Source organism: Loxodonta africana, chromosome 7, assembly GCF_030014295.1.
Source record: "Loxodonta africana isolate mLoxAfr1 chromosome 7, mLoxAfr1.hap2, whole genome shotgun sequence".
In the NCBI taxonomy this organism is placed as follows: Eukaryota; Metazoa; Chordata; class Mammalia; order Proboscidea; family Elephantidae; genus Loxodonta; species Loxodonta africana.
The window spans coordinates 36,485,162-36,509,651 of NC_087348.1; the positions used below are offsets into that span (position 1 = coordinate 36,485,162).

At 41.8% G+C, this 24,490-nt stretch overlaps 1 protein-coding gene across 11 annotated transcripts in view; it reads left to right on the forward strand.

Moving 5' to 3' along the window:
- The window catches only part of AMBRA1 (autophagy and beclin 1 regulator 1), a 181,324-nt gene that overhangs the window by 65,742 nt on the left and 91,092 nt on the right, over positions 1 to 24,490 (forward strand). For 7 of the 11 annotated variants that reach the window (XM_064288199.1, XM_064288200.1, XM_064288196.1 and 4 more), the window contains 2 exons: positions 13,603 to 13,689; positions 17,962 to 18,141. The exons of 2 other annotated variants lie outside the window; for them this stretch is intronic. In XM_064288199.1, coding sequence (XP_064144269.1) covers positions 13,603 to 13,689; positions 17,962 to 18,141 — 267 coding nt within the window. The remainder of the gene's footprint in view (positions 1 to 13,602; positions 13,690 to 17,961; positions 18,142 to 24,490) is intronic. 2 more of the 11 variants (XM_064288198.1, XM_010592095.3) reach the window with 1 other exon arrangement.

Genomic DNA, 24,490 nt, shown 5'->3' on the forward strand with positions numbered 1-24,490 from the left:
TCTGTCGCCCTCGGCCTTCACATCTCCCCACCAGACAGGAGCTGCACACATAGTCTCATGTGTCTACTTGATCCAAGAAACTCACTCTTCACCAGAAATGGACTTAGTTTTAATGCTGCTGTTGTGACTAGCTTCATTCATCTGTTGACTTCATCTACTGATGCATAACAAGCCACACATCAAAACAGCACATTCATTATCCTTCATAGTTCTTTGGGCAGACAGAGCTGCTGGTCTTGCATGGGGTCTCTCTCTAGTGGCATCTGGAAGCTCAGCCAGGACAGGTGGGCATCTCTCCCTTTCCATGTAGTCTCAGGGACTCCTCTGTCCACGTGGCCTCTCCCAACAGCGTAGCCAGACTTCTTACATAGCAACTTAGGGCTTCTAAAAGTGAGTGTTCAGAGGAGGAAATGGAAGCTGCCAGTATTCTTAAAGGGTAGACCTGGAACTGGCGCAGGTTGCCACATTCTTTTGGCTAAAACAAGTCACAGACCAGCCTGGATTTAGTGTGGGAGGGGGCCACACAAGGGTGAGAGTACTAGGAGTTATAGTTCTTTGGGAATCCATCTTAGAAGACGAGCCACTACAGGGACCAGACTATTTTATATACTAACATATACCCAGTAGTAGACACTCAGTAAATACGTGTGGTTTGCAATAGTGGATCAATGGATAGATGGATGAATGGGCGGATAGATGGATGGACAAACAAATGGATTAGGTGTGGAACTTAGGTGATTGTCAGGTCTCAGCCCTGCTTATGCCATGTTTATGCCTTTACCGTAGTCATGCTTCTTCAATACATGTCTTTCTGATGAACCGTCTTTTTAGGCCTAGTGACTTGGGTGGCCAGAGGGCATTATGTACTCTGCAGACATTTTGGGAGTTGTAATCCAAGGAAGGAAAAGTAAAGGCTATCTATTCAACTGTGTGCTGGCTACCATATTTTATATATGTTCTTACTTAATGGTAACAACCTTGTGAAATAGAGGTTTCCCCACAAATATAGAAGCTGAGGCTAACAGACTTGCCCAAAGTCATATAGCTAATAAGTGACACAAGATGGAATTTAAATTTCAATCTGTCTGATTCTAAAGCTCAAGCACCTGACATATATATATACACACTTGCCTCGTATTTTAGTTATTCCAGGTGTTTCTTAGTTAGTCCCAGACCGTTAAGGTGTAGTAACGGGTTTCTCAACAGCAACATTATTGGCATTTGAGGCCAGAAAATTCTTTGTGGAGGTTGTCCTGTACATTGTAGGATATTGAGCAGCTTCCATGGTCTCTACTCAGTACATGCCAATAGCACTCCCTTTTCCCAGTGTGACAAGCATTGTCCCGTGTCACCAGGCATTGCCAAATTTTCCCAGGGGCGGAGGGAGAAATCCCCCCTCCGATTGAAAACCACTGATGAATTATGTCATGATTTACTATCCTTTGATCTTGCTGTTCTTTATTACACATCACAAGTAACCATTAGTGGCTTCAAATCAACTTACTCTTTTTAGTTAAAATAGTATTGCCTGGTTCCGATGGTCTTGAGCCATGCCTTTCTCTCATTGCCTTGCTTCTCTTACTTTGTCCTTTTCCTTTTGTCTCCGATTCCCCAAATAAAATGCAGCTGGATAAGGTGGTGTTTGTAAGGACTTTCTACACAGGTATTGATTCAGCAGGCATTCAGATCTCTGAGATTATAGACATTAGCGCTGGTGAAAAGAAGGCAATTTGCATCGTTTAATTATAGTGAGGGGGGAAATTTGCTGAACTCTGAAACTTGCTCTTGAATGTAGAGTAGCTAAAGCGAATGGAAGAAATGATGATGTAAAAGAGCTGAACAGAAGATTTCAAAGGGTTGCTCTAGAAGACTAAGTATTATAATGAAATGTGTAAAGACCTGGAGTTAAAAAGCCAAAAGGGAAGAACATGCTTGGTGTCTTAGTCATGTAGTGCTGCTATAACAGAAATACCACAAGTGGATGACTTTAACAAAGAGGAATTTTTTTCTTCATAGTAAAGTTGGCTGAAAGTCGAAATTCAGGGCATCAGCTCCAGTGGAAGGCCTTCTCTCCCTGTCAGCTTTCTCTTCAATCTCCCCCTGGTCTGGGAGCTTCTCCGTGTAGGGCCCCTGGGTCCCAAGGATGCGCTCTGCTCCTGACACTGCTTTCTTTGTGGTATGAGGTCCCCCATGTCGCCTCTCCCTTCTTTCCTTTGTATCTCAAGAGATTGCCTCAAGACACAATCCGATCTTGTAGATTGAGTCCTGCCTCACTAACACAACTGCCGCCCATCCTCCCTCATTAACATCATAGAGGCAGGATTTACAGCATATAGGAAAATCACATAATACTGGAAATCATGGCCCAGCCAAATTGATACACACATTTTGGGGAGGGGGGGCATAATTTGATCCATGACACTCGGTATTTCTCAAGCTGAAAGAGCTAAAGAAAGAATTCAAGCCTGGAGTTGCAATATTGAAGGATTCCATGAACAAGGTGATACTGCGTGGTTTAAAATCAGGAAGGATGTGCATCAGGGTTGTATCCTTTCACCATACCTACGCAACCTGTATGCTGAGCAGATAATCCGCGAAGGTGGACTATTGAAGAACTTGGCATCAGGATTGGAGGAAGACTCATTAACAACCTGCGTTATGCAGGTGACACAACCTTGCTTGCTGAAAATGAAGAGGACTTGGAAGCACTAACTGATGAAGATCAAAGACCACAGCCTTCAGTATGAATTATACCTCAACTTAAAGAAAACAAAAATCCTTACAACTGGACCAATAAGCAACATCATGATAAACAGAAAAAACATTGAAGTTGTCAAGGATTTCATTTTACTTGGATCTATGAATCAGCGCCCATAGAAGCAGCAGCCAAGAAATCAAATGACATATTGCATTGGGCAAATCTGCTGCAAAAGACTTCTTTCAAATGTTAAAAAACAAGCCTGACCCAAGCGAGGGTATTTTCAGTCACCTCATATACATGTGAAAGCTGGACAATGAGTAAGGAAGACCGAAGCAGACTGATGGGTTTGAATTGTGGTGTTGTCAAAGAATATTGAATATGCCATGGACTGCCAGGAGAATGAACAAATCTGTCTTGGAAAAAGTGCAGCCAGAATACTCCTTAGAAGCGATGATGGTGAGCCTTGTCTCATGTATTTTGGACATGTTTTCAGGAGGGACCAGTTCCTGGAGAAGGACATCATGCTTGGTAGAGTAGAGGGTCAGAGAAAAAGAGGAAAACCCTCAATGAGATGAATTGACACAGTGGGTGCCACAAGGGGTTCAAACATAGCAACGATTGTAAGGATAGTACAGGACCGGGCAGTGTTTCCCTCTGTTGTACATAGGGTTGCTATGAGTCGGAACCAACTCAAGGGCACCTAACAGCAACAACATGGGCAAAATATTGCATAACGCAGGAACCATCAAAAGAAGATGGAAAGATTACACAAGAGTCACTATATCAAAAAGAATTTGTCTAAGTTCAACCATTTCAGGAGGTGGCATATGATCAGGAACCAAAGGTATTGAAGGAAGAAATCCAAGCCACACTGACAGCACTGGTGAAAAACAAGGCTTCAGGAACTGATGAAATACCAACTGAGATGTTTCAACAAACAGATACAATGCTGGAAGTGCTCACTTTGTCTGTGCTAAGAAATTTGGAAGGTAGCTGCCTGGCCAACCTACTGGAAGAGATTCACATTTGTGCCATTCCAAAGAAAGGTTATCCAACAGAATGCAGAAATTAATGAACAATATCATTAATATAACACACAAGTAAAATTTTACCAAAGATAATTAAAAAATGGTTGCAGCAGCACATCAACAGGGAACTGCCAGAAATACAAGCCAGATTCAAAAGAGAACATGAAACGAGGGTTATCATTACTGATGTCAGGTGGATCTTGGCTGAAAGCAGAGAATACCAGAAAGATGTTTACCTGGGTTTTATTGACTGTGCAGAGACATTCGACTGGATCATAACAAATTATGGATAACATTGGGAAGAAAGGGAATTCTAGAACACTTAATTGTGCTCATGTGGCACCTGTACATAGACCAAAAGACAATTGTTAGAACAGAACAAGGTAATACTGTGTGGTTTAAAATCAAGAAAGATGTGTGTCAGGATTGTATTCTTTCACCATACTTATTCAATCCGTATGCTGAGCAAATAATCTGAGAAACTACTGTATGAAGAAGAACGGGGCATCAGGAATGGAGGAAGACTTACTAACAACCTGCGATATGCAGATGACACAACCTTGCTTGCTGAAAGAGAAGAGGACTTGAAGCACTTATTGATGAAGACCAAAGACTACAGCCTTCAATGGGGATTACACCTCAACATAAAACAAAAATCCTTACATCTGGATCAATAGGCAACATTATGATAAACAGAGAAAATATTAAAATTGTCAAGCATTTCATTTACTTGGATCCACAGTCAGCGCCCAAGGAAGCAGCAGTCAGGAAATCAAATGACGTATTGCATTGGGCAAGTCTGCTGTAATAGATCTTTTTCGAGTGTTAAAAAACAAAGCTATCACTTTCAGAACTAAAGTGTGCCTGACTCAAGCCATAGTATTTCACTTATGCATGTGAACGCTGGGCAATGAATAAGGAACACCAAATAATTGATTCCTTTGAATTATGGTGTTGTTGAAGAATATTGAATATACCGTGGACTGCCAGAAGAATGAACAGATCTGTCTTGGAAGAAGTACAACCAGAATGCTCCTTAGAAGTGAGCATGGCAAGACTTCATATTATGTACGTTGGATATATTATCAGAAGGGACCAGTCCCTGGAGAAGAACATCATGCTTGGTAGAATGGAAGGACAGAGAAGGAGAGGCAGACCCTCGATGAGATGGATTGGCACAGTGGCTGCAACGATGGGCTGAAGCATAACAAGAATCATGAGGATGGCACAAGATCGGGGAGTTAGCATAACAAGAATCATGAGGATGGCACAAGATCGGGGAGTGTTCTGTTCTCTTATACTTAGGATCGCCATGAGTCAGAACTCACTCAATAGCACCTAGCAACAACAACAGCAGGAAAAAAATGTATAATATTTATCAAGCTGAGAATTACGTGGCTTCCAGGCTCAGCAGAGTTCATCTTCATCAGGGTAGTATTGACTGACAAGCTGGAGAGGACAGTAATATGGGTGGGAGGTTAGTGGAAGTTGTAGTTTCTCTGCTAATTGTACTTATATGTGTCATTTATGTTGATTTCATGTTGTGTAGACAGAGGGGAATGGTGGTGAAACTGTTCCAGTGAAGTCGAATGCTGAGTCCAAAAGGAATCAGGGTGGTTGCCGAAGTCAGGATCAAGGTGGAAGGGCGAGTAGTATACCCCCAGAGGCGAGTCTGTGAAAATGGAATGTCACTAAGAGAAGCAGTTCAGGATGAACCCGGGATATAAGAAACGTGATTGTGCTCTGAGTTTTGTGTTAGCTTAAGGGGTAACAGTGGACTGTTTGGGGGGCCCAGTTGATGTCTCTCCCCTATTATTTCTGTAGACTCCAGAAACGTCATTACTTGGACAGACATGAGCCCGGAAGATGCCTCTTTGCCTCTGGTTAATAAATGCACTAGCCCACTGTGCGTTCCTTTTATCTCATTTTGCTGCAAGGCTTCGCTTGCTAGCTCTCTGTCCTCCTGAGGTTTATAGAGTACATTGTTTGCAGTATTCCAGGGTCAAGGGCCTGCCACTCTTTAAATGACCTCGGTCGAGAGTTTTTAAAATTTTAGGGCAGGAATGTGAATGTGAAAACTCACCCAGGAAGAAATTTACAAGTCTGCTAGTATTGAGACCGTAAATGATTCTACCAGTATATTCTTTGAAGAATTAGTAGTCCTGGAGCTAGACTTTTTAGGATTTGCCTATGATTCCGAATAAAACTGGCTGAAAATTCAGGGTTATTCTGTAAATCTCCTCCTTTTTTAAAATTTTATTATCGTTGTTGAGAACATACACAGCAAAACACAGCAATTCAACGGTTTCTACATGTACAGCTCAGTGACATTGATCACGTTCTTCGAGTTCTGCAACCATTATCATCCTCCGTTTCTGAAATTGTTCCTCCCTCATTAATATAACCTCGCTGCCCCCCAAGGTCCCTGTCTAATCTTTTGAGTTGCTGTTGTCAGTTTGATCTTGTATAAATAGATCTTAAAAGAGCATAATGCTCAAGGCAGACGTTTTTTACTAGTTAAGCTAAACTATTGTTTGGTTTTAAGAAGGCTTCAGGGGATATTTTTGGTTTAAGGTTTAAATGTAAATCTCTTCTTGATTTTGGGGGAAACTGGTCAAGAGAGAGGATGCACCGCCTCTTGATTGAGCCTGTACGTCCTACCTAGCTGCTTTTGGGGCCTGGGTGCGTGTGGGTATCTGAACGGGCCGTGGAGCTTTTTTCATAGATTTGCCCAGTTCAGAATCTTAGGTTATAGCCTCAGCTTTGTAAACACTTCAGACGTGCTCTTGTGCTCTTACTTGTCCTCTGGTTAAATTTGGATTTAAACTCCAAATTCAAAAAGACCAAAGTCTGTGGTCAGTGAGCAGACCTCCCACATCTCCCAGAGAAAATGGGTTTCGATTCAGAGTAAGTACATCCAAGTAGATCAGCTTGGGCCTTTGAGCTTAGATGGTGACAAAAATGAGTTTTATTAGAAATTGAAGTCTCATAACATTAGTGTCATATGTTGAGGGTTTACAAAAGCTAAGGATAGCGGCAACCAACCATTTTACAATCGTGTTGAAAGTAACCACCTACCAAACAATTAGCAGAGGGTCAGATGTTTCCAGAGGGGCCTGGCCGACTTTTCAGGAAGACTGTTTTTTGTAGCTAGATACATGACTGTGTATCTAGTCTCTTTCTTTTCAGTGTCTGTGATTATGTTTATGTGCACTGATGTTTTACTGTCTTTCACTCAGTGCACAGAGGCATTGACGAATACTATGTTTTGTAAAGAAGCTTTTCTGGTGAAGAGCATTGTTTTGAACCCCATGAATTGTTTAGGCTTGATGATAGTAAAATAAGGCTGATCCACATGACAGGCACCGTGAGCTCTTTCTGTAGTTTGTCAGTTTTTTTCCCGAGGTTAGCCTTTTAGAAGTGCCACCTTGCCTTGGTCGCCCCACAGCAGGGGCAGGAGTTGCCTGCCAGGCTCTGCTAGCAACTGCATGTGCTGCAAGTGCACCCCTAGGACTAGGAGCCCTGCAGCGATCAGATGACTGACTATCGTTGGATAACTTAAACGATAATTGCCAGTGTGTGAAACTGGGAGGCTTGGATGCCTCTGCTTTAAAGCAGAGATGTCAATTTGGAAATCATAATAGAGGTGTCGTTTCAGAACACACAATTATTTTTACAAAGAATAAGGGCTTGTCATCTCCAGGCCTAGGCATGCGCAAGGCAGAGATCTGGGGCTTGCAGAGAAGATTCAGAAATGAAGCAGTGCATCCAAGTTTTTTTGGCCTCCTGCCCCTTGATCGCCCTGAAAACATTGCACTCTTTCCTCTGTGAGGTCTCTTTCGGAGGTATACAGTCCAGGAGCATCAGTGGTAGCTTCCCAGGCAAGTAGCCAGCCTCTGACCTTATGATTTAAAAAGCTCCCAGGGACCAGGCTGCACTGCGCTGATCAGGACGACAACGTCAGTTCTTTAACCTGAGGGGCTTAAGTGACCAGAGGGATGAAGGGTGATGTAAGCAGTTTCTGAAAACCCTGTTCCTTCAGGAATTTTAGAGTGGGTTTTTGGACATCTAGCAACTGAAAGTCATAGGGTCAATGAAGGACAATCCGATAGGCTCTTCTTGTTTATTCTTCCAAGTCTATTTAGGCCTGCTGTTTGATTCACTTATTTATTGACCTCCTATTACATGTTACATGTTAGTTAGGATGGTAGTTTCAGTGGGATTAGAAAGATGACTTGGGACTCAGTACCTGCTTTCATGTAACTTGTAGTCCAGTAGCAGAAACAAGACATACTTACAGGTAACTGCAGTACAAGATGACTTGGGAGAAGGCCTTTAAGAGAGGTAAAAATAATATGGCATGTTGGGGAAAAGAAGGTGAACTTCTGGCTGGAGGAGTCAAGTATTTGAGCTCTGAAAAATTTTTATAGCAGAGATGAGGAGGAGGAACTTTCCAGAAAGAAGAATTGGCCAAGCTAAAGGCATAGATGGGGTAGTGAAGAATATATTTAGTTTAACTAGAGCAGTGGTTCTCCAAGTGTAGTCTGGGGCCCCTGAAGCCAAAACTATTTTTATGATAATACTGAGATGTTCTTTGCCGTTTTCACTTTCATTCTTTCCTGAGTGTACAGTGGAGTTTTCGAGGGGCTGTATAACGTGTAATGAGGTTGTGGTTCTGATGGCTAATGGATTATGTGCTTGTGTGTTAAAATTTTCTTAGCTTTAATTCAAATCTGGTGAATACTGATAGCTAAAATGCGTATAAACAAAAGCTTTTTGAGGTCCTCAATTTTTAAGAGTGTTAAAGGGGCCCTGAGAACAAAAAGCTTAAAAACCACTGGTCTAGAGCACATAGTATATCTAGAAGGAATCAGAGCTGATCTAGAGCACACAGTATATCTAAAAGGAGTCAGAGATTTGACTGCAAAGCTAAGTTGGCTTTGGATGCCAAGCTGAGGAATTTGGATTTTATTTCCTAGGCAGAAGGGAGATATTAGTTTGGGTTTGTCTCAACTGAATTGAAATAGCAGATGTCACCCAGACAGCAAAACCAGGCTAAGAAATTACTCTGTAGGCACAGGCACCATTGGCATCTTAGCTTCTAGAAGCAGGCTCGTCATGTCAGTATCGATCGCAGAGTTCTGGCAGTTGATTGTTTCCAGTGGTTGGAGAAGATCTGAACATGTTTGTTTGCATTGGGATATTGATTTTCTCTGTTATCTGACAACTTGTTAAAAGAATATCTTTAGGGTATAATTATTTAGTAAGGAGGAGTTGTCACTAGCTTGTTTATTCTGTCTAGGCTAAGTCCCAAATTGACTATTTATCAATCCTGATATCCATTGAGTTTGAAGTGAATCTTTTGGATGACCATCTCATCTGCCCCAACAATGTTTTTCTTTTCTAGTGCTTTCTTCCACTATTTTTTATCGTCTTCGTAGTCATCAAAGGACACGATCTTGAGAAGCAAGAAACAGCTGATTTAGGGAACCCCCTTGCACATATTCAGAATACTAATCAGGGAAGGAACAAATAATTGTTTTCAATTAAAGTGGCTGGAATTTTACAGCTTGAAGTTCCTATTGACTGATGATTTCAGCAGGGTTTAGTATTCATTTTTTTTTTATAGCTTTCTTAATTGCAGTAATGCCTAATACTTTGATTTCATGTTTTCCTGTCCTGTTCCTTAATGATTTCCCTTCATCTTTAAAGGGACTTAAGATATGTAAGCTGATATTTTAGAGCAAGAGCCAGTAGACTTTTTCTGTAAAGGGCCAGGTAGTAGACATTTTAGGGCTTTTCTCAGTCAAGACTACTCAGCTCTACCTTAACCCGTTGCCCTGAAGTTGATTCTGACTCATAGTGACCCTGTAGAACAGAGTAGAACTGCCCCATAGTGTTCCAAGGAGCGGCTGGTGGATTCGAACTGCCCACCTATTGGTTAGCAGCCAAGCTCTTAACCACTGTGCCACCAGGGCTCCCAGCTCTCTCTACCTTACTACATCTGAAAACAACCACAGACAACATGTAAATGAATGGGTACTGCTGTGTTCGAGAAAACTTTATTTCCAAAAACAGGAAACTGGCCCAGTTACCAATCCCTGCTTTACAACACTGGGGAAACTTATTACTTGAAGAAATCCTTTTTAAAAGTGAACAATTATATGAAAAACGAATAGTTACCTCTTAAGTTTTCAGTGTTTTACTTTAAGTTTTTGAATGTTTTTAACTTTTTATTTTGAAATAATTTCAGATTTACAGAAAAGTTGCAGAAATAGTACAAAAAATTTCCCTACCTTACCCACTTTTCTCAAATGTTAACATTTTACCACATTTGCGTTATCACCCTCTCTCTCTTTACCTATATTTGAATATGGTTATTATTTTTTGTATTTTACATATTTGTGGTTTAATATTTTTAAAACATTGAATTTTCTTAAAGCACTGTTCAGTTTGTAAGAGCAGTGATCTCCAGACTTTTAAAAGAATACCTCTGTTACTAAAATATTTTTGCACAATCCTCATGTATATATGTGTGTGTATTATGTACATCTAGTATTCTTGCTCTCCAACAAATCAAAATAATACAACCCCTGGTATACCTTGCTTAGACACCACAGGTGTAGAGAATGAACCAAGCAAGCTGTAGAGAAAGAAAAGTTTTTTTTTGTTTTCTGTAAGAGCTTCAGTGACCCTTTAAAACATTTCTAAATTGAGGTCTTAGGTCAGAATGAAATGCAGCTTCAAGCTTGAACAAGCTTGTCTGAGCCCTTCCTAAGCCCTACCTGATTCTGCATTATTAAATTGCATGGTAGATAATTGAATCAAGTCAAATTTGTGATGGCCAGCGCAGGTTTACAGCTGCCACCCAATACCATTTTCTTGTGCCATTTCCCCATCAATGGCTCTTTGTGGCTCTTTGCAAGAAGCTAACTCTGAGGGAGAAAGGTCATTCTTTGCGGTTCCTAGAAGGGGTAGGGATGTTTACTCATCTAGTAACTCTAGTTATTTATTCACCACCAATTAGAAAAGTCTTTTTTTACTCCTTCAGATGTTACTTGTGTTGTAACTAAACAGAATTTGTGTGATGCATGCTGGGGGAGGGGAGCCGGGGGAGTCATAGCAATTGGCTCTTTGGATTTTGTATATTAGCACTTAAAATGTCAAATATATAGGGCATGCCAGTCCCACCGTACTGCCTCGGAAGCAAATGGTGCTAACAGATTCTGTAGTAACTAGGCACAAGAGATGGATGTTCCAAAAGAACCTCATCAGAGACTCTCCAGAGATAAAGCTTAACGTTTTGTTCAGCTCTGATTTAAGGAAGTCTTCCTAATTAAGATAGGAAGCTAGGGTGGGAAGTAGACTTGCAGAATTATAAAATGGAATCATTAAAATTGACTTATCTAATCCAAAGGTGTTCAGGAATCTCCTTTGCAGCATCACCAAGTCCTCAGCTCTCACCTCTTTTTGAATATTGTCACTGCCTTGGCACCGTAGGGGCTAATATTTGCCTCTTAACTTACCAAGATCATTTTCCAGGCAGAAGTAAAGAAGGATATATTTTGGTCACTCTGGAGGATGCTTCTTGCCAAAGGGCCTCCGCTTCCTAAGCAGCCATTTAGAGGATAATAGGACAGGCCAGTGGTATTAAGGCCTGCCTCCAGAGAAGCACTTTGGAGATGGAACAAGGTTCTGTGTGTTCCAGGACAGTCAACTGCTTCCAGATCTTGCCTCCCTTCTTTGACTCCCACCCAGTTCCTGCAGAACTTGTTTAATGAGTAAACACTGTCCATGTAAGGTGGCATAAATTACTCTTCTCAAATTTTCCCTTTTTTTTCCCCCTCCAATCCATGTACCTCTCACTGTCCCTACCTCTCACAAACATTTTATATTTCAAAGACTCAAAAACATGCCATTATTTTATGTGCCCCTATGAAGGAAAAAAAAATCCTGCCAATTAAATTGTGTCACAGTGGTAACATGCATCCCAGTTTCAGAGACATTAAAATGTTTTTTGTTTTTTTTTTTAAAGTGTCTCTTAACAATTGATTAAATACGGCATTTCTGCTGCTATAAACATAGATATCATTGAAGATTCAGGCTTTCAATCAGGGAGGTGTATTTTTTGATTTCCTTCCTTCCTCATGGTTACATTGAATTCTCTCCCTTCAGTGGCAGGACTGTTTAAAGTGTCTTAAGTGTGGAGGTTATAGGCTTTGTCTAGATAAAAAGCATCATTTAACAGCTGATTGTCCTGGACAGGAAAGATCTCAGGCCACGCTGACAGATCCTTTGCTGTATCTCTTCCCCAAGCTGTGAGGGGAAATGCCAGTTGCTGGAATAAAGCAACTGTACATGACTACACCTAAAGCCAGCTGTTTTTAATAACAGTGAATTCAGTTAACTCAGCTGGGAAAGATTGGTAGCTGATGTCCATACCCTGCATCTCTGCTTTAAAGAAGAGTCTGGCAGGGAGCTGGACACCTGTTCCTGGGAGAACCAGGCAAGATGCTGCTGGAGAGGAACACCATGCGTTTCTTTCTCAGACCATTTCTTTTGAAACATGTTCTACGGCAGGATTTTGGTTGGTTACCAAGGCACATTTGAGTTGAGAAGCAGTATGGCAGACATGGCACACTGGGGGCCCCCGGCCTGCATTCATCGGATGTATTTTAACTGGCTCTTGTACAAAAAAGAGGCTTGGTGGTGCAGTGGTTAAGTACTTGGCTGCCAACTGAAAGGTCAGCGGTTTGAACCCACCAGCCGCTCCATGGGAGAGATGTGGCAGCCTCGGAAACCCTATGGGGCGGTTCTACTCTGTCCTGTAGGGTTGCTATGAGTCAGAGTCGACTTGATGGGAGTGGGGTTTTGGTGTTAACACGAAAAGAAAAACAATGTTTTAGCTAAAATTTAGCAATCAGGAGATTTTGTGCCAAAAATTCAAACTTCTGGCTTCTCTTAAAACAGTGAGAGCCAGCAATATTGAACCCACATTCTAGCATAGTAACAATTGGCTCAAGCTGAGTGGTGGGACATGGGTTGTCCTCTTTGCCAGGCTCCATAGCTCCCAGTGGGTATGCGTACTTCTTACCTGCCTGGGCACTGGAGGGTGCTGCAGTGTAGAGTAGGGGTTGGAAGCGGACCTTCACTGGCATCCTGGTGTTACCACTTAGTAGCTGTGTGTCATTGCACTATACTTCTTCTAGGTCCAGTGCTCTCACGTATGTATAGTAATACCTGCCGTTCTGGGCTGTGGTAAGGTTTAAATAAGGAAATACATGTGAAGTGCTTAGTATATTGCCTGATTTAAAAAAAGGTGCTCAGTAAAATGTGTGTGTCACATATGAGTTGAATTTATGATTGGTCTAGATTATATAATTAAAGATTTTTGTCAGTTAAAGGTACTTCTCACAAAAAGGGTGTGGGCAAAGTGGAAGGAGTAGAAAATGAGGGTCACGTGGATTATGATAACATGTAGGAACTGAGCAACAAGAAAAATTTTGGCACTTTGTGACAGTCTTTGTCTGTGTCTGCCCTATTTTCCCCGTCATGTGTTGATCCCAGCCTCCTATTTGTCTACTGGAGATACTGCAAATAGAAAGAAGATCACGTCAGAAGCACTTGTTCATTTCTCACTGAAGAGCAGTATTCAACGTAATACAGTGGCCATATCCAGTGTGGGAGCTCTGTAGCTCTTCATTCGTTTATGACTCTCAGCACTTAGCTTATAGGAAGGGTGTGATCCCAGATAACAGGTGTTAGATGGCTACTAAGGGGGAAGTTATTTATCTTTCCCCCTATTTTTCCTTATGAATGACCTCTGAGTTGGTAATTGACAGGGATTATTGCCATTTTTCTAATCTCTGCTAGGAGGCTGCTGGAGTCTTCCCTCATTTCATTATCCCGTTATGATGGAGCAGGATCCAGAGAGCACCCAATTTACCCAGACCCAGCGAGGTAAGGCCAAAGTGAGAAGTGGCACTAGGTGGGGGGGAGGGGCGGCCCTTGGGGTTGCCTAGCTGTTGGAAGCCCCCTTCTGTGCCTCTCTGGTCCTGGTGCTCTTTTACTCTTCAGTTACAGTTTTGAGACAGGTGGTTCAGGTGATTGGGAATTGTTGCAGGTAAGTGAACAGAACCTCTGGTGACAGATGGCTATGACTGAGCTCTTGTCCTTTGGGGCTCTTTTCTGCAAGTGGGGCACTAGAGGAGGTATCTAGGAGGCCGCAGGCAGGCACAGGGTACTCCTTTTCTGCTGGTCAGAAAGGCTGTTGCCATTCATGGGGAAAGCCAGAAGGGAAACAAAGGTTTTTATTTTTAGAGAAATTACTTACAAATAAAAACAAAACAGAACTGTGTGCTCTTTTGAGAGGGAATTTAGAAAATCAAAAGGCAGCAGTCAAGCTCATCCAGATTTTGAGTTTTTAGAGACTACCTGAAGGAAAAGATGACTGAAGAAAATAACTGAATAAAACAAGTTGGCATTTTCTTAAAGTGCCTGCTTTACACCGGTTGGAAGACATTTGAAAAGTTCTTGAAGAGATAAAAAAGAAATTCAGATGAGTTGAAGGCCCACACTGTCCTGATCTGGTGACTGAGAACCAATAATAGGGCATTGAGGTGGTGTATAATTTTTACCTGCAGAGAGCAGCCCCTTGGGGTTGCCAGAGTTGCATTTACTGATTCTGTTAGTGATCTAAAAACGGGGTAACCTGCGCTTAATTTAATCTAGAGCACATTGTGAGGCTTTGCCAAAGAAAAGGGGAATTTATAGTGGTGGGGTTGGCAAGTTAGCAGTATAGGTCAGATAAAGCTAAATGAGCTTTGCTTAAAAAGTTCAAATCCACCGGAATATTAAATGGTTTTGTTGTTGCCACATCTATGTCATGATACTGAGCGTTCTTCCTGTGATACTAGTGAACAGATTCCCCGTTGTGCTCTTACTTCCTTTTCTGTACTCCAAAAATGGCAAATCCGAGAATCAGGGAATATAGGGATTCATGACTTCAAAACAGGTAGGCAATTTAGATGATGACTGAAACAGGGGATTTATGTTAGCTTCTAATTTGGCCTGAACATAACCCCTAAATGAGGGAAGGAAATTTTTGGCATGCGTGAAATACTTTGAAACACTGAGATAGAACAATTCTTTCTATAGAACAGTTTCTTTTAGGGCCTCAATAGAATTTTTGACCTGGCACATTTCAACAGTGATTCTTAAAGATGAAGATCTTATTTGGTCTCATCATGTATAAGTCTGTTATTTATACCTAGTCTGATTTCTTCATCACGGAAAGTGTCATACGTTGTGGTGTTGATGTTTTTACATTTTACTTTTGAACACAAAGTAAGTTTTTTGAAGGAGAAAGTGTTCTGTTTTGCAGAAAACTTGAGGATTTATTTAAACATTTCAGATTTCCACCTGGGACACTTTAGGATTGTCTGTTGATTTTTCCAGGCTCTTCAGCAGGATGATGAGTGTTACCTTATTACTGGTGGTTTAATTTTTTTTCCTTTTACACTTTACCATATACCATTATGTAGAGGTCAAAGTCTTTGTGAGGTTTCTCCTCAGCATTCAGATCCCTAGCTCCCCTCTGGATACCTAAAAGGATGAAGGTAGAATGTATTTGTATTTAATAATGTGTCAGGAGTTTTTTTTTTTTTTTTTTTTTTAAACCATTGATGTTTAGTTTCATAGCCCAGGGAATCCCTGTCCAGTAGTGCAATTAAACTATTAGGGTTCCTTAGGATTGAGATTGTGTCCCTAAATAAAAAGACAATCTTTGTGTATTATCACCAGCAGCAGCATTATTACTAACTCTATTACCAGTAATATTGTATTTTTTCCCTTAGTTAGGGTAGGCTGTCAGGCAAGGGATGAATCAGTGTATTTATGGTCACTTTTCAAGAACAGTTCCAAAAAAATGATCTTTATTCTCCTCTTGAAACTTTTCTTCTGGTCTTTTCCAGTCTGGTTGACTTGAGAATTTAACCAACAATTAGTTGATTTCTGCTAGTTTTCTGTATGCTTGGTAGATACAGGAACACCTTAGAAGTATTGGTTTCTCTCTGTTGAAAATTTAGAATTCTGTGATTTATTCTGGGGAAATGCATGAGAACAGGGTCCCAAAAGGATAATGAAAGTTCTGCCAGTTGAGGCTTTTAAGAAGTAATTCTTATACCCTTATTACCTTGACCAAGTCATCTGTGTAACCTATTCCCCCCTGCTGTGCAAAGATAATTTGGATTCAGTGGTACCAAATGTAGCGTATTGTTCCATAACACAGACATTGGAGTACCAAAGATTGTCAGCCCGCCTGCTTGGGAATTCCAGTTGTTGGTTGGTCAGATGGACAGTATCTCTGATGACAGGCATTTCAGATTTGACCTCAGTTCCTGTAGCAGCTGACTGCAGGATCTTTTTTAGCCTGGGTCAGTGGACTTACTGAGGTATGTCCAGGGATATGAAAAAGTCAGGCTGCAAGATGTTCATAAATACTTTTCATACCATTTGGATAGGACTATTTCTATTTCCATCTCAATCAGATTGCCATTTTTTAAAAAAAATAACAAAAGACAGGTGCTTTTTTTTCCTTTATACTCAAACATTACAGAAGCACATGAAGTATAAAAGCACCCAAATCTCGTTATGATTGCTGTGTCTCCTTTTAGTTCTATCTCTAATTATAGAAATACATATTTTTGTATACATAGTAGTACATAATACCATTCTTCAATTTTTCCCTCCACTTAAGATTCTATTTTGTAGTGCTTTTCTTTTGAGTGTATAGAGATACTTTATTCTTTTTAGTAGCTACATAGTATAGTGTTTCTGGGTATGGCTATAATTTAATCTGTTGATGGGCATTTGGGTTGTTTCCTAGTTTTTCTCTCTTGCTAACATTGTTGCAAGTGAACTTCCTCCTACATCTATCTTTGTGTCCTTGTGTGTTTCTGTAGGATGAAATTCCTAGTGGAATTGCTAGGTCGAAGTGTGTGCCTCAGGCAGATCTTGAGTCTTGAAATTCCTTAGTACTCCACTTAATATTATCACATAAGACATTTTTCTGTTACTGTTTTTCTCTCCCCTTCTCAGTTTACAGCCTCAAAGCATGTAGCAGTGATGTGAGAGATGGAGGACAGACTTGAGAAAGAAAGGGATGTGGGAAGTTGTATATAGGACACTAAGTTGTCATGGAGTATCGAGAATACTAAAGTCATAACTTGAAGATAAAGGCCGAGACTAATTACTTACTGAAAATAGCCATAGGAAGGGAGAAGAAGAATGAATGACTCTTACCTTCTGTATTGCTCAGTACCTATGGAGCCTTATCAATCTGATTTTAAGATGCAGAAAAATCTGTTTTTCTCTGTTAGAACCTCTGTTCTCCCAAGTTTATTTTTACTGTCAATTTCTATCATGTATATTTCCTCCATGTTACAGATATTTATGAATAGTCAGTAAGGGAGGGGTAAGAGGTTCAAAGAGATCATTTTAAGAGGACAGGACAAATCTGGAGCCATGTATGTTTGTTGGAGGTGAAAGAAGTCCTGGCGAAGATGATGCCTGTAGGTGCCTTTATTAATCGTCTAAGGTTTACTATCTCTGGCCTGTTTTCTCTTCTATAAGATGAAAGAAAGATGATCTGTAGGTGATTGCTGAGGCCGCTTTCATTTCTTACATTTTGGGCATGAATGATGATTGGGGAAAAGCTGTGAATCTGTATAAAGGCCATCCAGAGATGCTAAAAGGGATCCCTTAAAGAGCTAAAACCCTGGTGGCGTAGTGGTTAAGTGCTACGGCTGCTAACCAAAAGGTTGGCAGTTCAAGTCCACCAGGCGCTCCTTGGAAACTCTATGGGGCAGTTCTGCTCTGTCCTGTAGGGTCACTATGAGTCGGAATCGACTGGACAGCAGTGGGTTTGGTTTTTGTTTTTCTTAAGAGCTAAAAAGAGAGGTCCAGTGTTATCTTCTTGGGAGAGGGCAACTCTTGATCAGATAATGACTGGTTAAACAGCCAGTTTGCCTTATCTCAGAAGAGAAACACTGGCGATAGTCTGATAAGCATGTTCTGCAGTCCAAACCTGCTGGCGAGTTAAATACCCTTTATTTTTCATGTCTCCGGAGTTTGCCTCAGCAGAGAGATGTCATAGGAGAGCTGGATTTACTGTCTTTCACAGTATTCCCCACTTAGTGCTAGTTTGTGTTTGTCCATCTCTGTCTCTCTCAGATTATCTCCTGCTGCATACTACGCCCAGAGGATGATCCAGTATCTCTCGCGGAGAGACAGTATTCGCCAGCGCTCCATGCGCTACCAACAGAACCGTCTCCGTTCTTCCACCTCCTCCTCTTCCTCAGACAACCAGGGTCCATCCGTAGAGGGAACCGACTTGGAGTTTGAGGACTTCGAGTAAGTACATACCCAGCTTGCTTTCTTCCCTCTCCTCCCAAGCTGTGAGTACTTCCAAGTTGGCTACTGTCTGAGCCAGGATGGTTGGCATTCTTGCTTCAAAGCCCTAAGTTATTATTTATGAGTAATAGGATGGGACAGAGGTTGAAAATGCCCAGGGCACTCCTGCCTCTGGCAGTTGCATTGCTGATTCACTGGAGCCTATGGGCAGAGACAGCCCATTGGGCCCCAGGCCAGAGTGGGAGAAGAAGGCTGCTGCTCTTTGGGCAACATTTTTATTTCCCTTTTGCGTGTACATTGAGTGCAAAAATGTTTCTCATGGGCTATATTCACACCATCAGGTAGCCAGCAGGGCTGGTGTTTGTTCTCTTAAGCAGAGTAAGTATGGAGATTAAAAATAAAGAAAATACTTGTATTTTCCTTGAAGGAAGATTCTCTCTCTTGATACCCTTGATCAGATTGGTTTTTTGAGGTCGTACTGCCTTGCCTGAAGGAGCTCTGATGGTGCAATGGTTAAGTGCTGGGCTGCTAAACTAAAGGTCAGCAGTCCAAACCTACTAGCTGCTGAGTGGGAAAAAACACCTGGCAATCTGCTCCCATAAAGTTTACAGCCTAGGGAAACCCTCTGGGGGTGTTCTCCTCTGTCTCGTAGGGTTGCTATGAGTCGGAATCAACTTGTGGACAGCAGCAGCCCCCTTGCCTAAACTTTCTCACTGTTTTCCTTCCCTCATAAGGGGCCTTTGAAAGTTTCCTGTCACATTAATGTGGTGGGTTGAGCAGTTCTTGCTTCTACTGGCCTTTTTGAGGGTTAGTGAGGGTGATAGAGGAGTGAGCTAAAGCAACAGTCAGCTCCAGGCTCCAGAGTTGATTCTCCCCTACCTTACTGCTGGGTTTTGCATTCTCTGTCCTCCTGCTCCTGACCTTTCCTGGCTTGTTTCAAATTGGACATTTCACTCTTGTTTTGATTCCCATGTTTTGCAATCAAACATGCAAAACAAGACAGAGAGAAGAGTAGTTAAGTGGGTTTTCCTCCCTCCTTTTTTGCTGGCAGTATTAGAATAGCGCAGCCCGTCAGTCATTTCCCTTCACCCCCCATCTTGACATAGCTCAGTCAGATCTGGGGTCTTAAAAGTTCTTGCCTCTTCTTGACCTGCTTCCTCTTCTTTGAAATGAATGGAAAGCTCAGGAGCCATCTTGTAACAGAGCTTTATGATTGTTTGAGAAATTTCTTTGACAGAGAGGATTAAGGAGGTGGGAACAACCTTTGTACCATTTTGCCTTTCTAATGCTATGATAAACACACTAGCAATTGCATAGTTGGAAGCAAGGAAGGCTAAATGGGAGGTTTATTTGTCTGAGTAAGATGTAGATGTGAAAGAAATGCAGGGGTGCACTGAAGCAGCTTGGTGTAGCCAAGGGAGCGGGGATGCTGGTCCTCTGTCACCAACTGTGGGAGCCAAGCCCAGCTACTCTCAGACCCTCAGTCGGCATCATTCTCCCTTCTGTCCACTCTAGGGGAAGGTGGATGCATATACTGGCAGTGAGGGGAACACAGAGTCTCCAGTCCCTTAGCCAGGCAGACACCTGTAATATATTCTCTTGTAGGCCTTCTTATTTTTCCAGCACTGAGGTCTATTCACGGAAGCCGTTTAAACATACATGCCTAGGTTGCTGAGATTTGGTGCTGCTGAAAAGCCTGGGTGACTTTCTCTCAGTAATCCTGTAGAGCCCTGGGAGTCAGTGCTGTGGACCACCTAGCCCTCTTTCCATGCATAGTCAGAAGGGTGTATTATCTCTTTGCAGTCGTGAAATGTGGGGCTCATGCCTTTGAGCTGTGTCTTGCCTCGTGACTTGTCCTTCACAATGGAGTTCTGGGTTAGTTTAAAATGTTCTGTTCTTATCTTACCTTCCCTTTCTTCTGCTACCACCTCCTCTCTTTCCCCCTCGATTTTCCTGTGTCAGACTGCCTCCTCCTTGTGCTCCCCACAGCCCACCTGTGCTCTTGCCTCCCCCTGGCTTCAGCACGACCTGAGTTTACATTTTCTTCTTCACCTTTCATGCACTGACTTACCCGTTTTTCTCCTGGGGGCTTGTATTGCTCCTCGGTTAATAAGGAGGAGCTGATTTCTCTAATACCCTTCCAAAAGCCCCTCCCTTGGGTGTTTGTCTCTCGTTTTGGGCTAATGCAGACTGTAATCTTGTTTTTAATAGCAGCTGTGGATTAGTCACCTAACGTTAGTAGTCCAGGTCTTCCAGTGAAGGATGTTGCTGGCTGGTTGAAACTGATTTACCGTCTGTTCCTTCTTTCTGTCTCCTTCCCTGCCTGCCCCACCACCACTGTAAACTGAGTACTGCTTGTGTTTGCTCCCCTGTCTGCTCTTAGTTTCTAGGTGCTCGGAAGAGGGTGGTAGTAAGAAATTAGAAAAGTACCAGCCCATTTTAATTTTATCAGTGGTAGAATTCTCACCTTCCACGTGGGAGACCCGGGATCAATTCCTAGCCAGTGCACTTCATGTGCAACTACCACCCTTCTGTCAGTGGAGCCTTGAGTATTGCTGTGAAGCTGAACAGGTTTCAGTGGAGCTTCCAGACTAAGATGGACTACGAAGAATCTACTTCCAGAAATTAGCCAACAAAAACCTAGTGTATCACAATGGTCCAGTTCACAACTGATCGTGGGTATGGTACAGAACCAGGCAGTATTTCGTTTTGTTGCGCATAGGTTGGCCATGAGTTGGGGGCTGACTTGATGGAAAGTAACAACAACAACAGTCCTTTTCCTTAACTTGATAACTAGAAGGAAAGTTAGAGGCATGTACAGCCATAGATTATAGTAGTTTCAGGTACAGAGAACCAGGTAACTTCGATGTGACCTGGAATCCTCCTTACTAGGTGCCCTTAAGAGAGACCATTCTGTTGGGCTTTCTCACCTTCACAGCACATCATGTGCCTGCATTTGTTACCCCACTTTGACCTCTTCATCCTCCTCCCATTTGCTAATTCAGTAGATCTTTTGGCAATTCTCTGGCTCCTATCCAGGTATATAGAGTTCCCCAGAAAACCAAAGGAGCCATTACCCAGATCCTGTCCTTTTTGGTTCTCTTCTGTCATCTATTGAATGGAAGGTATCAGGTGTACTAATATTTTTATATATATGTTAATTTATGGAAACCCTGGTGGCATAGTGGTTAAGTGCTATGGCTGCTAACCAAAGGGTCGGCAGTTCGAATCCACCAGGAGGTCTTTGGAAAGTCTATGGGGCAGTTCTACTCTGTCCTATAGGGTCGCTATGAGTCAGAATCGACTTGACGGCACTGGGTTTGGTTTTTTGGTTTTATGTTAATTTATATCTTATAAAATATTTATGTATATAATATGTATAAATACATTCATATGCATTATATGTATACATATTTTTAACCTTGTTTATTCATTCCAGTGACCCGATGGGATAGTTATTTACTCCATTATGGTATTTTTCTGAAAGAGGATATTGAGACTTGACCAAATCATAGACATGTCTGAGATTAGAGAACAGAAAGAAGCATATTTAGTGTCTGACTCTTATTGTCCTGCAGATTTAAAACCCTTTAGAAATGATGTACAGCCATATTTGAGCCCTTCCATGAGCTTGCTGTAGAACAAGACTATTGAGATTTATCTCTAGGGAAGACGGCTTTGGAGGTTGGTCAGCATCAGGTTAAATTTCCTATATTTTTGTGGTCTGGATTAATGACCGTCTTTCCAGGCAGCCATCTCCTCCCCCTGCCATTCATCTTGTCTGCACCAAGGATTGAGACCACAGGGTCCCTGTGTTTATGAAAATGCAGAAACAGGACACCCAGAAACCTACTGTCAGCAGGTCTCTCCTGAAGCCCTCAGCACCTGTCTTTGCATGAAGATGTTCACAAGCAGGGTGAAGGTGTGGCTGCCCCTGACATTGCTGTCTGCCTGCTTTCAAGCCCAGACCACCTGTTAGAATGCTGATGACAAATGGGCATAAGGAAAACTCCCATTTTCATTTTCACTCTCCCGCTGGAAAGAGGGAGGGGAGACTTAGGAAGCGCAGACTAAGTGTTGTGTCCTGGAAGTTGCTGAGGCCTGCAGAAGAGGCCGTATGACTATTGTTCCAACTGTGCTTCTTTCCCATTTTATCAGTTATTTTAAATATAATTACAATCCCAGAATCATCCCCAGCTCACGTTCCTACCCTTCCTACCTCAATGAAAGGGACTCTTTCTGTAGCTGTTTTGCCTTCCAGGGCAGAAGGATACCCTGAGCAAAGTCCTTGCCACTGACATTTGGAACTAGAGAAGCTTCAGGTTAGATAAACCAGAGATATCTCCACTGTGTATACCAGCCACTGAGTTATTATATTCAACTTCTTGAAAATCATTCTAGCATAGAAGAAAACAAGTCCTTCATTAACAGTTGTGATGCTGAGCTATACTTCGGATTTCTGCCTAGGGAAAACATCTCAGTTAGAATTCTAGTTTTGTCTTGAAATGAAGTCTCTTTAGGTCTATCATATTTCTTTTCTTAACTCTTCTAATTTGTCTGGCTGCATTTGAGTCCCCTTTACACAGAGGTCTGTATTGTGACCACATATGCAAAGGTGTTTAGTTGTAAGTATTATGACAGTCGTTTCTGGGGGTTTTGGTTCCTTAGTGTGGCATGATACGTTCTAGCACTACCACATACACATGTACAGAGGAGTCTCATTCAGAGAGTGCTTCTCCTTTTATGGTACCAATGCTAGATACTTTTGACGAAGAAGCTCTTAAAAGATCTTCTTGGTGGATGGTATATCTGAATAGAATTCTGAAGGCTTTCACCATGTGTGCCAACCTCACCTCTGCCATCACTTCGTCATAGAGGATGTTGTTTGCTCTTCATTCACAATTTGATGTTCTTTATCTGCCTTTTTGAAAAAAGTTTTAAAAAATATTTTAGTTGAGTCATAGCTAAACTATGTTAAAAAAAAAAAAAAACTATGTTAGAAACCAGATAATACTATACTCCCTTAATCATCGTCTCTAGATGAAATACTGATAACTTTGTAAGACTCATCTACTTGCTTCAAATTCTCCTCACTAGAAATTTCTGCAAGGTGAAGCCACATGTCCTTGGTAGTGCCATGTTTTATGCAGATAATGTGCACCTTCTACATTTGTTTGCCAACTGCACCCTCCCCCCATGAGGTATTTCGTAAGCGTGCTGTGCTAATTTTTTTTACAGCAACATGTAAAAAAAATTGGTATAGCAGTACTTATGAAAATGTCTCACCAGGAGTAGGGCGTGGTTGGCAAACACATAGAAGGCATGCGTTATTTGCATAAAACATGGTACTTGCCTCTGCCCTCTATTCTGGTCCTGGAATTTCCAGGACTTCTGTGGGAGCCCGTGACTGGTATTTAATAACAAATGCATAACATGTAGCCAAGAAAGGTAAGGTTAGCTGCTGCCATCTGAAATCTTGGGAGGGAGTTTACCGGATTTATTGAGGGAGCCTGAATAATCTGTGCCCAGAAGTATGGAATGTTTGTAATATGAGAGAGAAGATCAGAAAGGGACCTGAACTGTGGAGAGCTTGAAACGCCTGGTTAAGAAATTTGGACTTTGTTTTTACCTGGAGGTAACCATAATTTGATCTGTATTTTAGGCAGCTAACTGGCAGCATTGGTTTAGGGGAACTAAAATGGCAGGTAGATGGATTCAGGAAAACCAGTTAGACAGCAGTGGATGTAGTACAGGCAAGGATTTATGAGGGCCAAATTTTAGATATTGGGTGTAAGAGGTCTTGGTGTTTCTAAGAGTGGGGCCTGTTTGTGGATATTTCTAGGGGAATGAGCTGCCTGAGAGCTCAGCCATCTCACTTCGTACTACTTCAAATGAAATATTGCCCAACTCCTTTTTTACTCTCCCTGGAGCCAATTTTGAACTAAGTTTATAAATAGCAAGTGATTCCTAGAACAGCAGTGATTGGAACTGGGATCACTTGTCATTGCCTGCTAGCCCCACAGCCTGACAACTATTGTCTAGGGAAGAGCCTTGGGTTCTAGTCTTGGCTTAGCCTGTGATTTGCATATGGTTTTGGGCAAGTCTCTTTCCCTCCCTAGGTTTCACTGTGTGATCTGTAAAGTGAGATTAGATAATCTTTGACTTTTCTTTTAGCCCTAAGAATCTTGGTTCTTTATTGGAGTTCACTACCTTGGAAGAATTTCTGTTGTACACAACAGAGGTGGAATAATGGAAAGTCTCAGAAAAGTAAAGAGACCGCCTAAGTCTTAGGAATAGAATATCTGGTACCTGTAATACCCCAATATATTGTAAAATCTATACATGCCTA